At 33.2% G+C, this 15,301-nt stretch overlaps 1 protein-coding gene across 1 annotated transcript in view; it reads right to left on the reverse strand.

Annotated features, from left to right (window-relative positions):
* The window catches only part of LOC147066500 (uncharacterized), a 110,627-nt gene that overhangs the window by 21,156 nt on the left and 74,170 nt on the right, over positions 1–15,301 (reverse strand). The window contains exons 2-5 of the mRNA XM_085956194.1: positions 4,086–4,268; positions 2,713–2,757; positions 1,507–1,791; positions 468–716 (exon numbers count right to left, since the gene is read on the reverse strand). Coding sequence (XP_085812320.1) covers positions 468–716; positions 1,507–1,791; positions 2,713–2,757; positions 4,086–4,268 — 762 coding nt within the window. The remainder of the gene's footprint in view (positions 1–467; positions 717–1,506; positions 1,792–2,712; positions 2,758–4,085; positions 4,269–15,301) is intronic.

The following is a 15,301-nucleotide window of genomic DNA, read 5'->3' on the forward strand; positions in this document are numbered from 1 at the left end:
TATTCCAATAATAATATAGAGGTAACGGTAATTTTCTTTGACGCAGATGACGCAATTGATTCATCAGAAGATTTAAAAGGGGGCCTCGAAACAGTTCAAACCAATTGTACAAATATTATTTGAAAAATGTATATATCTCACAAATTGAGTATAAAACATTACACAAAGGATAACAAAATCCCTGCAACTAACATCAAAGAGACATGACAAAACCGCTCAAACAGATACGTACAAAAACACTAGGTACTACTATTGTACGTCATTAGTATTTAATAATTATTTTTAGTTACAAGATATTGCGATTTTAGGAAAGAGGTAGGTACATTGATAATAATATATTTATTAGGGACCAAGATGGAATTTATGGTATTTATTTTGTATCGTGGGGCTTTCACGTCCTTCAACGCGCCACTGTGTAAAGGCTTTAAATGTTAAATACAGCAATAATTATATTTAAAAATGCTGACCATTAAACCAAGTGAGCCCCTTTCGCCTTTGATACCCTTGGCCCCTCCATCCCCTTGGTAACCCTGCTCTCCTTTGATTCCTTTGGCCAGTGATATTGTGATCTCCGTGAAGTTATCCGGCTTAATGATAGGTCCTGGGTAGCCTTCGTCACCAAGTGGACCCCTTTCACCCTTCTCACCCGCGTTTCCAGTGATGTCATCACCAGGGGCACCTCGAAGACCTGTCTCTCCATGTCTACCTGCAATGCCCTGATTGCGGTAGAAATAAAAATAACAATTGAATTAATTGATTTACGTAATCGTCGCAGGTCACAAGTGGCACGACCATAGATAATGCATATAAAAGATAATAAAAGTATTATATAAATATGAAAATTTAAGAAATCATTAACCTAGAGTTAAATAGGCGATACATTATACTCGTACGTAAAACTTAAAATGAATTGAAAAAAAAATACTTCTTTCATAATTTATATCACATTTTTTTTCGACCAAGTCCGATCCTAATAAGATCATATGGGCCTCCACGGAGTGGAGGTTTGTATTAACAGATTTTTGTTTTTACGAGAAATGGAATGGGCAACATGTGTCAGTCGTCAGCTGAATGCAGAACTATTCCGACTTACATTTGAAATTTTTGAGGAGAGTTTTTTGAAACAACTTACTGATATTATTTATTATCTTTATTGATGAATATGTACACATCATATTTTAGTAGGATTATTGATGCATACACTTGTCCATATAAATAATAAATAACTGAAGTAGGCCGTTTCAAAAAACTCTCGTGCAAAATATTTCAAATGTGTGTTAATATAGTTCTGCATTCAGACTCTGTGCTCAACCTATTAGATCCATACCTACACTGACTCATAGACAAATTGAAAAACAATATGTATAGGTATTTGCCAAATCCAGGATTCGAACCTTGGACATCATAATATGTACTTGTTTTTATTATAAACCAATGTAGGCATTGGTCACGTTTAAATTGAGCACTTCGTATGCTTACAAATTTAATGATTACATATTTATTTACCTCATCTCCAGAATTGCCATGCTCTCCGTAGCTACCTTGGCGTCCTCGTTTACCAAGTGGTCCTTGATAACCTGCTCTTCCAGGCACACCCATATCTCCTTTGGTGGTCTCACTGTTCACACCTCCATCTCCTGAAGTTCCTCTCGGGCCCTTCGGGCCCTGGTCTCCCGGACTTCCTCTGGATCCTGGTCTACCAGGATAACCTGGAGATCCAGATGTTCCATTACTTCCACTGCAGCCATCAATACCTAGGGAACCTCGGACTCCATCAGAACCCGGCATGCCCTGTGTAAATTATCGTTTTTGTTATGGAAATAATATTTAGTTAAAAAAACATCGCAGTTTTAAAGAAGAAAAGATTTAAAAATAAAATGACAGATGTTGATAAAAGAAAACTTACCTTAGACATGGACTAAGGCGATTAAAACTTTCTATGCTATACAATACTTTCATTCAAAGACTTGCTTGTTTGACTCTTTTATTATAATATGAAGATTAATAACACTCAAAATGTAAAACAATGACAAAATCATAGTTAATACGTCATCGTCATAAATGAGGACCTTCTTTCGCTCATTACATAAGCATACAGTGTAAATATTATAAACCTGTGGTATTTACATTTACATAATTCTAAATTTACCAATTTTCAGTAAAAGTTCGTGTCTCTGAGTGCACGAAACACTGGATTTATATCTGAATGAACCCTGGGCTAATATATCACGAGCTCAAATATATATAAATAGATATATATTATAGTGATATTAAAATGGACAAGAGTAGGTAAGTATTAGAAAAGAATGTGTTTCTAATACCTAGTCCAAAAATAACAACACTTCATGTTCTCTTTAAAAAAAAACATATTATTTAATCATGATTTTATATTTTAGAATGTATTGATATTAAAGACAACGTCATCAATATTATCATGAAGAAAAACTAATTAATATGTATTCATTATTCATTAATTAAATGTATTCATTGATTGTTTAGCCCAGGGGGCCCGGTCAATTTAGAAGTCCTGGGCTAAAGCCACTTTAGCCCAGTGACAAATGGAATCATATATCCAGACTCTATGACATAATATATCAATTGACAATATTTTTATTTAAATATTATATTATACTATACTAGATATAAATAATAACTGTCAGAGAGAGATTTTAATAATGAATAATAAATATATATTATATAGCAGCGACTTACCGGAATTCCGTTCATACCCTGGAAACCTGGTAATCCATCGTCTCCCTATGGAAATAAAAATACTTAATAGGCGATTTAAAAAAAAAGTCAGGTATTACACATTTTTTCTTTATACATAGTTGAAATTCATCAGTGACACGTCATAATATTATGCATACTATATCTTTGCTCAATCCTGTCTCCATTTGCGATCGGTCTTTGCAACGACTTAACGATTTTTCGACTGTAAGTACAACGGTTCGCTGTGTAATTTACCCTGAGTAGAAAGCTCCCGAAGCATCAATATTTGAAACTTATTATTGAAATTCAAGCCTGTCTTTAAGTTAAGTCATATTTTTAATGAATACGTATTTAAAAATATTAACACAAAAATAAATCGTAACAAATTTTTGGGTACCTATTCACTGCGTGTTCTTCCCCCTTCTTTCCTTGACGTCAAAAATCTATTACGATAACAACAGAACTGTCAAAGTCTCAAACATTATATAAACATTGTATTTGGATACGATACTACTTTACTGATTTATTTTATCTGTAATAAATTGTCTGTTAAAATAAATAAGTACCTAAAAAGTGAACGTCAACCTGACCGCATTGAAAGGTCTTACCGCCATTGAGTCAAATGTTACCCCGATCGTCGAGTTAGATCGAACTAAAATTGAAATTTTCTCATTACGCTCGATCGGACCAGACGGCCATCGAAAATCTTTAACGGCCCACATGCTCAGCGTACGTCAAAATGGAGCTTTTATGCTATTTTCAAAGCATGATCCTGGACATTCCTTAAACGTTGTAGATAATCTATTTACATAATTTTTAAGCCTTATTATCCTTTATATTTATTTTAATCATTTGATGACTGCATGAAGTATTTTTATTACATTAAATACTATTCTTTTAAACCTCTCGCTCTAATGTTTGAGAATATAATCATATTTCAGTACGTCCATGTGAAGAGGTGTTAAGATTTTTTATATTTATTAATTTTGAAAAACATTTATAAAACCATTAGTAAAATTTATGTCGACATTATTATAGTGAAATATTTACAATAAAAAAATATATTGATAATCTCTGTGATCCCAAATTTGACAAGAATTAGGCATTTTATTATTCAAGAAATGGGCAAGATTTACACATTTAAAGATACTGATTATAAACTATGTCTTTGAACATTCAAATGTGACAAACATTTTACAAATAATGTTAATTTTGACATTTTGACGTACGCTGAGCATGCCCCCCCTTAAGTCAGCAAATGTGCACGTGTCGTTAGGGCTTAACGCAGTTCATTTCATTATGGGCAAGCCTTTATAAAAAGGTTAATTTTGCAAAATGCTATAAATAAATAATAATTATTGGATATAACTTACTCTGTACCCCTTCTCTCCTACTCCTCCATACTCTCCACTCTCTCCGGCGTCTCCGTAGGGCCCCTCAGGACCATCGGGTCCGGTGTCGCCATATGGCCCCTGCAATCCCGGCATCCCCGAGTTCCCCATCACTCCCGCTGACCCTTTTTGTCCACTGCAATTGCATATTGTAGTATTACAAGACTGAAACAAAAACAAAAGAAAACAGAAAATTAGTATACATATTTCTACCACACGTTTATAATTTTCATTTGTAACTATATCTTTTTTATTAAAACCAATTAAAACCTAATAACGAATTTCACCAAATAATTGAATTACAATTAAGTATGAATATTAAATTATTTTTAAATTAAATTAGTATACGTTTTCTACCAAAAACGTTGTATTGCTTAATTTTTGAACGATAACGTTGATATTGTGTATTAATAATATATTTTATGTAGTAACTGCAGCGCTCAAAATGGAAAAGTTACGGAACGGAACGGAACGGAAGTTAGTTAAGGAACCGGAACGCTCGACAATTTTCTGAAGATATTAACATAGTTATCAAATTTTATGTGTATTTTATGAAAATAAGTGTTTTTTTTATAGATTTTTTTGTTATATAGCCTATCAGAGCTCGGAAAACTCAGACGGTGAAATTATTTTTTCCACGAGACGGAGCGATAATTTTACCAATTTCACGAACCGGAACGGCGCTCCGGTGCGCCCGGTCCATTTCGAGCCCTGGTTACTAGGTGGAAAACCGTTCTAATAGGTAATTTACCAAAAAATATCTCATTTATTGTTAATTATTATTATTTTATTATGATTATTTAGGAACGCACCTCATGTAAAATAATATAAAAATCCCTCTATAAAGTTGGTACAGCATCCCATCATCATTATTTTACCACTTGCAAGAAAAATGTGTAAAGGTATCATTTTGCGAAAAAATAAAGTCATCCAAATGACGAGAATGTCTTCTAAAACCTTAAATAAATCATTTTCATGATTTGCAAAATGTTCCTTATTATTTTAAAGAGCCATCACATTCCAAAATTAATAATATGTACGTATATACAAATTGCATTCGTTTTATTCTATTTAATCGACTTCAAACTAATGTTTTTAAAGATAAAACTATGCATAAGGGTTACATGTAAATTGTACGTAAAACAATTCACCGTGGCACAGTTCGCCATGAGCTTTCTTATCGGAAAGGGATTACCGTATACTATACGGTCTCCAATTTTATTAGATTCAATATGGACATTAATTCAATTTTCATAGCTGATTTTGGCAAAATTCATGAAATCAAAAATACAAACCTAACCTAACATAACAATATTTGTTCGCTGCTGGCTTCCTGTAAAGTGTAAACCGACAATAATAGTGTTTTATATAGACGTGAATAATTTTATGTCAGTACTATACGACCCAAAGAGGTTGGACGGTATATTATTATATACCGTCCAAGATTTCACCGTGATGTGTGGTACGGCGAAATGCATACGTACAAGTTTCCGGACACGTGCGTAGACCCGTGCAAATTTCAGGTTTATAATAATTATTATAAGATGACAATATGATGATTTCCAGGATAAGAATAGACATAGTGGCTGATACATAAACCTTTCCTATCAAAAGTATACAGATTATTCAGGCTTAGTCCCTTATTTTTTTACCAATAAATGACACGAAAGCACTTATGTTGAGTTTAAACTTTATTATTTGCATTTCTTAAACATTTATCCAGCGCAACCGTTCTAGAGAGGGATAATAAATGCCATCATGTAATGTGTCATGCAAGTCATATCGTGTGATATGAAATTTCTGGGAAAATAAAGTGACACTGAAAAGACTTGTAGTTATTTAAAGCAATGACAACAACGTCAGTGGGCATCGTTTGAATCAGTTACCCACTTTTATTAAGTCTGCTACCATAGATTATTAAATTTACGTGATGCTTTTCATTACACTGCGTCTGATATAACGTACACATCGTTAAATGTAGAGTAAGTGGTTTATGCCAGATGCAAGGATCAAATAACCATCAATATAATCAGGAACGGGTATTCTGGCCATGTTATGGGCCCCATGACTACCCCTTGGGCGAGTTTATTGTAAGTATTAATATATAATCATTAATGTAACTATTAATCGCTGCAAATCTGATGACTACAATCTTGCAGCATCCCCAGCAGTATTTGGCAACTGTCGTTGACAAAAACATGCCAGACGGGGTATGAAAATAAGATATTTGACAGGAAAATACGCTAGATTTTGTGAAGATAAAATTGCAAGTAAATTTACTTATTCGACTAAGAACGCTTTCGCTTATCGAAAAAGTGTAAAAATCGAAAAAATGTCGATACGTGTAAAAACCACAAAAATATAAGTATTTAATAATAAACAAGAAATACCCATATTGTGTCAACGGCGTTCAAGTTTCGTTTCATGTTTGAAGACAAGAGCTTTCTTTTTTGTAAGGCAGACATAGATAATTATTAAAAAACATACCTTTTAGATTAATAATTAATTGTTGTTAAAATTATTATTTTATATACGCGGAGACTCGGAATAAACATTAAAAAAATACATGAAATTGTTTCATCGCATTTTATTGCTCACTAAAATAGGTACCGACCTACCTGCAATATGTATCTGATAGTCGGAAATTTGATGCGAATGAAAATAAGTAAACTAACAATTTTAAACATTTAAAGCATCAAAAACGCTAGTAAAAACGCCACAAGCCAGATGCGTTTTTTGCAAGCTGGATGCTCATCGAAAAATGCTAGACCTGACAAGAAAAACGCTAAATTGGCAACGCTGATCCCCAGCTCACTTAAGTATAATAAATGATCCTAAATATCGGATGTGACAATGAAGATATAAATCACGTTGTTTGACAACGTACGCTTTATGTAGAAACTGCGAACCACGTGATGATCCGTTCGTTCCAACCAGCTGCATCATTGATGATATTATGCTTGAGGCCAATGACGTGGCTATTACGGTGGCCAAGACATGGTTGGGAAGAGTCTAGGCGCATCTCTCGTATGAACATGACAGAAGAAGAATTGGTATTGGCAGACCATAGATTTTTTGGTACAGTTCAGTTATGAGGAATACAGCGGAAAACACATTTTGAAAATACCCGATATACTGGATTATTTGTTAGTTTGGATTAGTTTAGGTTAGGTTGGGTTAGGTTAGGTTTGGTTAGGTTAACCTAACAAATAATCCAATATATCGGCTATTTTCAAAATGTGTTTGCCGCTGTATTCCTTATAACCAAACTGTACCGATTTTTTTAATAGTAGATTTACAATATTTTATGTTTTATTATATTTACATACTTACGTTATGTATCAAATATGGCAAAATTTGGTGATTTTTGTATAATATTATATAATATAATAACAATAATATGATTAATTTCTTAGATTTACTATTTACTACTTACAACAATTATATATTACTTACAACAATTTAATTCATAATTATATTGTGATATGTGGGTTTTATATAATCAATGAAGCTTTAAGCGCCAAAATGGTTAAACAACACTGCTTAATACTGTACCGTACGTTTGAAAATTCAAAATCATGTATTAATTGTGTTAATAGATGTTTTCAAATTGAATATGTAGCCATTGTGACCATTTCTGGATCCGCTAGTGAGTCTAGTACAGGAAACACAGAATTAATGGGAACTAAAATACCTACGGTTGAAAAGTAACAGGCAACCGATCACGAATGTGAAAGAATATGGGATAAACTTAAACACGTGTCAAGAATACGTCATTCTAAGCTTGTCCTTTGTCTGACTTACTGCTCACGGTTTCTGCACGGAAGATCATTCAATATTGGTGTATTAAAAGGTTGCAGCACACACTATTGCACGTCTATAATGCGTGTTTCATTTTCGTAGGACACTCACACATTCAAAACCCAGCTTCAAAATATAGTGTATCGGAGTATAAAGCCTATCTGAATTCTATTTATTAATTTGTTTTGTGGTCTAGTACCTACCTACATCTTCATTGCAGTTTTTTTGTACCAAAGTTATTATAATACTTTTACAAATCATTTTATCGTATTGATGATAATTTTTCAATAATTGCACAAATTATACTAAAATTAATTTATTTTAATGGCTGAATTTTCTCAAATTAATTTCAAAAAAGGAATATGTAGGGTGCATACTATAAAATACAGATTGGAATATACTTAAAACAGTCCCAAATATATTATGCAAGTGTCAAATTGATTTACATAATATTAACTATCATTAAAGTTAGCGGGTGGTCTTGTTTTAATAATTAATATTCATAATTATTTATAAAGTGGTAGACAAATCCATGTTTCTCTGATACTCCACACAAACTTTGTCATCATAAGACGGGTTGATAAAAAATAATGATCAGTTTTTACAAAATTTTATTTACGAAAAGCTATGTTATGTAGTATATCGATTATAATTTAAATATCGACTCAGGGCTCGAAATGGACCGGAACGCACCGGAGCACTGTTCCAGTTCATAAAATCTACATAATTATCGCTCCGTCTTGTGGAAATATTAATTTGATCGTCTGAGCTAGATATGTCATATAATAAAAAATCTAACAGACTTATTTTTATAAAATACATATACATTAGATAACAACGTTAATAATTTCATAAAATTATCGAGCGCTCCGGTTCGTAAAATTTTCCATTTCGAGCGCTGTATTGACTATAGAAAAGAAAAAAGGGTGTAACCCTCAGTGTTTTCAAAATAGGTTTTATTGAATAATAATGTTTTACATGGCTAAATACACGTTATGTCCAAAAGATGCCTAAGCTGCAAATTTATTATCTAAATTTAGATAGTATTTTTTTTTAAAAAAAGAAGGAAGTGACGTAGGAAAAGTGACTTTTTAAATAACTCAATAATTAATATCATATTAGGCATATAAAAACCAAATTAATAATTATCATGCATTTCAAGTTTATGTTAATTTTATATTTTAACTTTGACCGAAAACCATAACAAAAACATGTGCCTCCTGTAAAATTTGATTTGTGTGGATTACGCCCTTTTTCCTTTCCAAAGTCGATATGTATATCCCCGGACCTCGTCTGCGTGAAATGTGTTAATAAAAAGTAGACAAACGTTATACAGAATGACTGTTTATATTAGATTTTTTAAAACCAATGAGATAGACAACGGTTGAATCTGGGTATGGGTAAAATACCCGGGAGAGTGACCAGGCGCGGTAAGGTAATAAGCAAGTCATTCTCTCGCGATGGCTAGCAAAATTCTCTAATTCAGTTTAAAATCTCCATACATTACGATTCCCATTAGCCAGATTCTCAATTACAATAATACAACTTACATAATATTATATTCAGTCGAACTCGGTTATTACGATCTCAGACATAGCGAGATCTCGGATGTAATGAGGAAACATTAGTTAAAATTTGGTTTATGATTTTCTCCATACACTTATTCACTGTTATAACGAGCAACTTATCGGATATACCGAGCTAAAATACTGTTAATGTGTCGATCGTTTAAAAACATTTCGACCCTAAGCAATAAAATCCGATCGGACAGGATGCCGCCGGGGACGGATTACGTTTATGACACTAGTTAAGTGTCTAATTGTTACAAAAATATCCACGCACATAGTTGAAAAATCGAAGGTTTGTGAAGTCCATAGGTACCTACCAGCGTTCATTACAATAAACAACGTCTTTTGTAGTTTATGAAGGCCATGCTTGTTTCGGGGAATTTTACGATGGTTTTCAGATTTTTTATTTCCGATTTTTTTTATGTGACCGCTCATCTAAATATACTTATTCTCTGATATGACGAGTACCGCTTATAACGAGCAAATTCAGTCGGTCCCATCTTCCTCGTAATAACCAAGTTCGACTGTAATTGTTATATTATTAAAATTAGCGTATGAAGGGTATTTGCAATTATATTAGGTCACTTTGTGGTAATACTGTCTCATATTTTATAATACTGCGGCTGTATTGGGTGTGAGCGAGATGACGAATACACCGCGAGACAAACCAATATGGGCATGATATGTTTTGACAGTAAAGACGCATTGTATAAGATAAAACAGCGATGGAAAACCATTAGGAAAATTTGCGTTACAGCATCTTTTTGTATTTTCATAAAATGATAAAATTAAAATAATATGTGTATGTATTCATAGAGTGGTTTCGTAACATTAGGTTAGGTTATGTTATATTATTGCGTTGTTATAATAGATTTTTTAAATTTATAACTAACTAGTCATGTTAAAAAATATCACGCCTGACAGCGAAGATCCCGCAATAATTAACTGCCTGAATACGACATATCACATTTATCACATTTTTATTGATTTTGGAGTCAAGTGATAATCCCAATTTGACCGGAATTGCCCTGTCTGGTTTGTCGTTTTGTCCCGGTTAGTTAGTTATTATTTTTTATAAATTGCATCACATCGTGTTTGATGAATTGTGTGCATTTTTCACGGTTATTTCAGTCATCGTCAGACAGTGCAAATGTCGAAAATGTTTGTTTTGTCATTTATTTACATAATAAAACCTTCAAACCTCTGATTATATTTTTAAAATAATATAGATTTTTCAATTCTATGAATGGTCAAAATTAAATAATTAATGTCGTATGATTTTAAACTCTTCATAATGTGTTTTTTTTATTCAATGTATATATTTTTTTACTTTATTTTGACCCGATTTGGAAAAGAATGGCAAGTTTACAATATATTTACGAAGGACATCAAATAAAATAAAGAGGTCAATCCAATTTTGAAATAATTTAAGGTAGATTGACGTGAAACTACTAAATTATATTTGTTGCAAGTGCATTACGCAGGGGTCTAAATGGACAGGAGCGCCGTTCTGGTCCATAAAATCCTTAAAACTATCGCTCCGTCACGTAGGAAAACTATTTTGACTGTCTGAGCTAGATGAGCCATATACCTAACATAAAATCTAACACATTTATTTTTATAAAATTAGATAACTATCATGATATTTTCGTAAAATTATCAAGCGCTTCGGTTCGTCAAATTTTCCATTTCGAGCACTGGCATAAAGCAACTTACTACTTACCTCGATTCATTAAAATTAAGACCTGGATATTGGATTTGCAAAAAAACATTAAGACTATATTGCAGTATTCCCAGTCGAAAATATAAAACAATAGGTTTATTCAACTTGTGGTTTGAACCCTCCTCTTTTTTTAAAATCTACTAATATGCATAGTTGACAATGAATGCCACTGCACTTGTAACATTATTATCAAATGCATGTTGCACCAGCTGAGTTCGTATTTCAAAAGGGCCAGGGCGCCAAGTCAACTAGGCTGAGTGTCAACGTTCGTAATTAATAATTTACTCTCGACAATTGGGCTTCCAGAACTATTTCGAGCAGAACACTTGTATATATTTTTTAATATAATATGAATATATGTATGTGAAAAGAATATAATATGTCTGAAAAGTAAACTAAGTTGAATATGCATGATGTACTCGTACCTACCTTCTTATTCGTATCGGAGAAAAGATACGAGTTGTATCAATATATTGTATTTAAACTTTTCTTCTCTTGTTTACCTGTGGGTAGAGGTTACGATCGAGAAATCTCGGCTTTAAAATTCTCGAAACATGTTAGAAAAGGCGAATCTCGAATATTGTGATATTAATATTTCGAAATTTCGAGAATTCTCAGTTCTCGAACGATCATAATTAAAGATAAGGCGGCACCAAACCACATCGCCCTGCACCACACCTGGTCGTATCACGGGACCACATTTGATGTAAAGCAACAATATTTTTTCTGGCTGGGAATGTCTCAGGAGGAGTTACCCAAGACCAAGGTCGCCTTGCACTCAAATGTGTTTTGACTGAATTTGTATGACTTTAAATTACAAGTGTCAATGAGACAAATGGTAAAGAACAAAAGCAATTACAAAACTGCCGAACAATCTAAGTAAAGAGATCTTCACGTTGACAGTATGACGTCACACATATTCTAAATGCAAAAAATGACCTTTGTGGCGACAATGTCAGTCGGTCTGACTGGACCAAAAGCTGATTGAACCGACTTGATCAGGCAAGAAAAGCTAATTTGGTGGTAACTAAAAAAAAGCTCTCAACTTTGAAACGGATCGAAATTCTATAATTTATTAAATTCGCGGATGATTTTTTTGGCAAGAAAAGCTTGCAAAAAGCTTTGAATTCTAGATTTAACTGTGGAAAGGTGTTTATTAAATTGAATTTTAAAGAGAGTTTTGCCCTACGTACGCATTTGTCCTCTCTATAATATATCGTCGGTATTTTGTAAAAAGGGCGAATCAACCAATACAATACAAAATACAAATACAATATTATGTACCCCACTAGCTTTGTTGTGTAAAAACGGCGAATTTGTATTTCCCCGGGAAAGTACTTCGAAAGTAATCGACTAAAATTAAGAATAAAAAGCGAATGTGACATATTAGGCCTTTTAAAATATTATATAATAATGCCTATTATAATGTCAGTATTCTTTGTAAGCTTTATTATAAACTTGTTAGATATTTATAATCATCCACAGGTCATAAACAAATAAATGTCAATAGTTAAAAATCCTCCTCCTGTAAAATAGCATTTTGGTTAATTCGCCCTTTTTACAAAACAACGACGATATTTTCAAAATAATATGACTAATTTTATTTATATTGTCCCATACTATTTGAGAACCACTGTTGCATGGTCACACCACCACAATGCAATGCAATGATAATGCATAATTGATTTTAATTGAAGCGAAACGATTATTGATGTGCCTAAAATATTGTTAGTAAAAATAAAAATATGGCTCATGATTAATTCTGAGATGCATTATAGGCATAATGCCATATAATAAACATTTATGAGTATTAATTATATTGGTACAATATTTGATTGTTCGTCGTAAATCAATCAACAATAATCAGACCGTAAAGATAATGTGTAGAAGTAGACACGTGGTCAATATTACTATAACTATGAGAAAATTAAGTTATTTTTAAACAACTGGTGAGTTTTGGACTTCTTCGTAAACGTCTTTCGGGACTCCTGTCACCCATTTGTTCCAATCCTACATCACAGAGTAAAACAACCTTCTTATTAGTCTGCCAATAGGTCATACTTGGTCAGGATATTTGAAGATCGTCATGTATTTTTTGAGACAAGATTTCTTGTATGTTCTCAGTTGTCTGGAAAACTATGAATAATACTTCTACTCCACAAAACGATCACGATAATATTTCACGATCGGCTTGAGAGTTTACCGGTGTAATTTGAGCTTTACAATACGAAAATAATGCGCGGGTTATTACATTATTAATTTATGATAATTATATTTTAACGCGGTAGAGAGACTGACGAGTTCGATCGGGAATCTAGACACCTAACCAGCGGCGTGTCGTAGGGTTGACTGGCCCTCCTTGTATCTTTGACCATGTCCGATCCTTATAAGATAATATGGCCCTCCACAGAGTAGAGGTTTTGAATTAACAGATTTTGTTTTTACGAGAAATGGATGTCAGCCACTTGCTCAACCTATTGGGTCCATACTCTGACAAATTGAAAAACAATATGTGTACTTGTCAGACCCAGGATTCGAACCCTAATCTTACACACTTTCAACTAAAACCCGTGACCAGAAAATTTGCCTAGGCCGTATCACAGTTCACCATGAGCAGTTGTACAGGAAACAGAATATATATACCGTATATCAATGAGATTACATTTGTGTGCAAATAAAACATTTAAAAATACGTAATAAAAACAACCAGAATACAAGGGAAATATAGAAAAAATAGGTACCCTACGTAAGTAAATTATAGACAGTAATATCTAATAATTTATATAAAATTCTGACACGTGCTCATCAGTATCACGTCATACCTATCAAAATCGAATTCATGTTATTATTGAATCTAATATTATTGGAGCAATAGGTACTTACTATTTGCAAACAAATGTCGCATCATAACGGTACAATTTACGTCACAGCGAAATGCTTCACGAACAACGGGTACTAATCTCAATGCTATGTGACCATCTATTTCCGGTAGAACAGCTTGCAGTGAACTTTGATACGGCGAGCTATATACAATTTACATGTAACCGTCCAAACTAGCGGAATATTTGAACAACAATTATTAACCAAGCCTCGATTAGGTCATGTTAATCCATTCATAATAATGTAAGTCCCACCTACACATTATATCCTAATAGTGGTGGCAATCATCATTAAATGGAACTACAACTCTTGGTGGGCCTTGGCCTCCTTCAAAAACTTCCTCCATCTTGGACGACCCAGCGCTGGCACTCTTCAATTGCTTTGACCGAGCATTGTTCAATATCCTGTGGCGCAGTCCAGCCATCTTAATTTCGGACATCCAGGTCTTTTATTGCCCTTGGGGTTGCGTACATTGCCCGCCTTGCCGGTTTATGCCGGCAGATCAGTGTTGCCATCTTTTCAAAGTGGAATTATAGAACAGAGTCTCCAAAATTATAGTATTTGGGGGGAAAATATAGTACGCGTTCTCATCTGTTGAAAATGTATAGGTTTTTTGTTTCTCAGAAAAAAATAATGGAGAATTTGAGAAACTCCGAGACCCCTTTTTATTTAGGTACATCTTCCGACTAAAAATGCTTATCGATGTGTTCAAGAATTTTCATTTTTTACCAAAGTCAGAGAATTTTTTTACGTTTTTCGAGCAATTTTTTTCCAAGTTCTCCAAATTTTATTATATTGCGAAATTAATCAAACGGAAATATCGAAATTTTAGTACTTTTTACATATTCTTTTTCCGATATTCAAAATTATAGTATTTTGGGCGTACTATACCTGTTTTATATCGTACATAGTACGCGAACCAAAATTATAGTACACATATTATAATTATAGTACGGTTGGCAATACTGTGGCAGATCCAGCGCAATCTCATTTTCATAATATGTCACGTGACCTTTTCGCCCCTATAAAGTGTATACAACTCCTTATTGTACTATGCCCATCAAATACTACTTTGTTGAACAGCCCCAAAGATTCTTGAAATGGTGGAAAAATTATGATGGAAATAGTGATTATTAATAATTAGTCTTGAATGGAATAGCGGTCCGAGTGGTAATATTCTGCCCTGATACACAATTGGATCGTTGTAATCAAATTATATTACACGA

Source organism: Rhyacophila brunnea, unplaced genomic scaffold (assembly GCF_057557595.1).
Source record: "Rhyacophila brunnea isolate RB1 unplaced genomic scaffold, BYU_Rbru_1.0 scaffold_5, whole genome shotgun sequence".
NCBI classification, from domain to species: domain Eukaryota; kingdom Metazoa; phylum Arthropoda; class Insecta; order Trichoptera; family Rhyacophilidae; genus Rhyacophila; species Rhyacophila brunnea.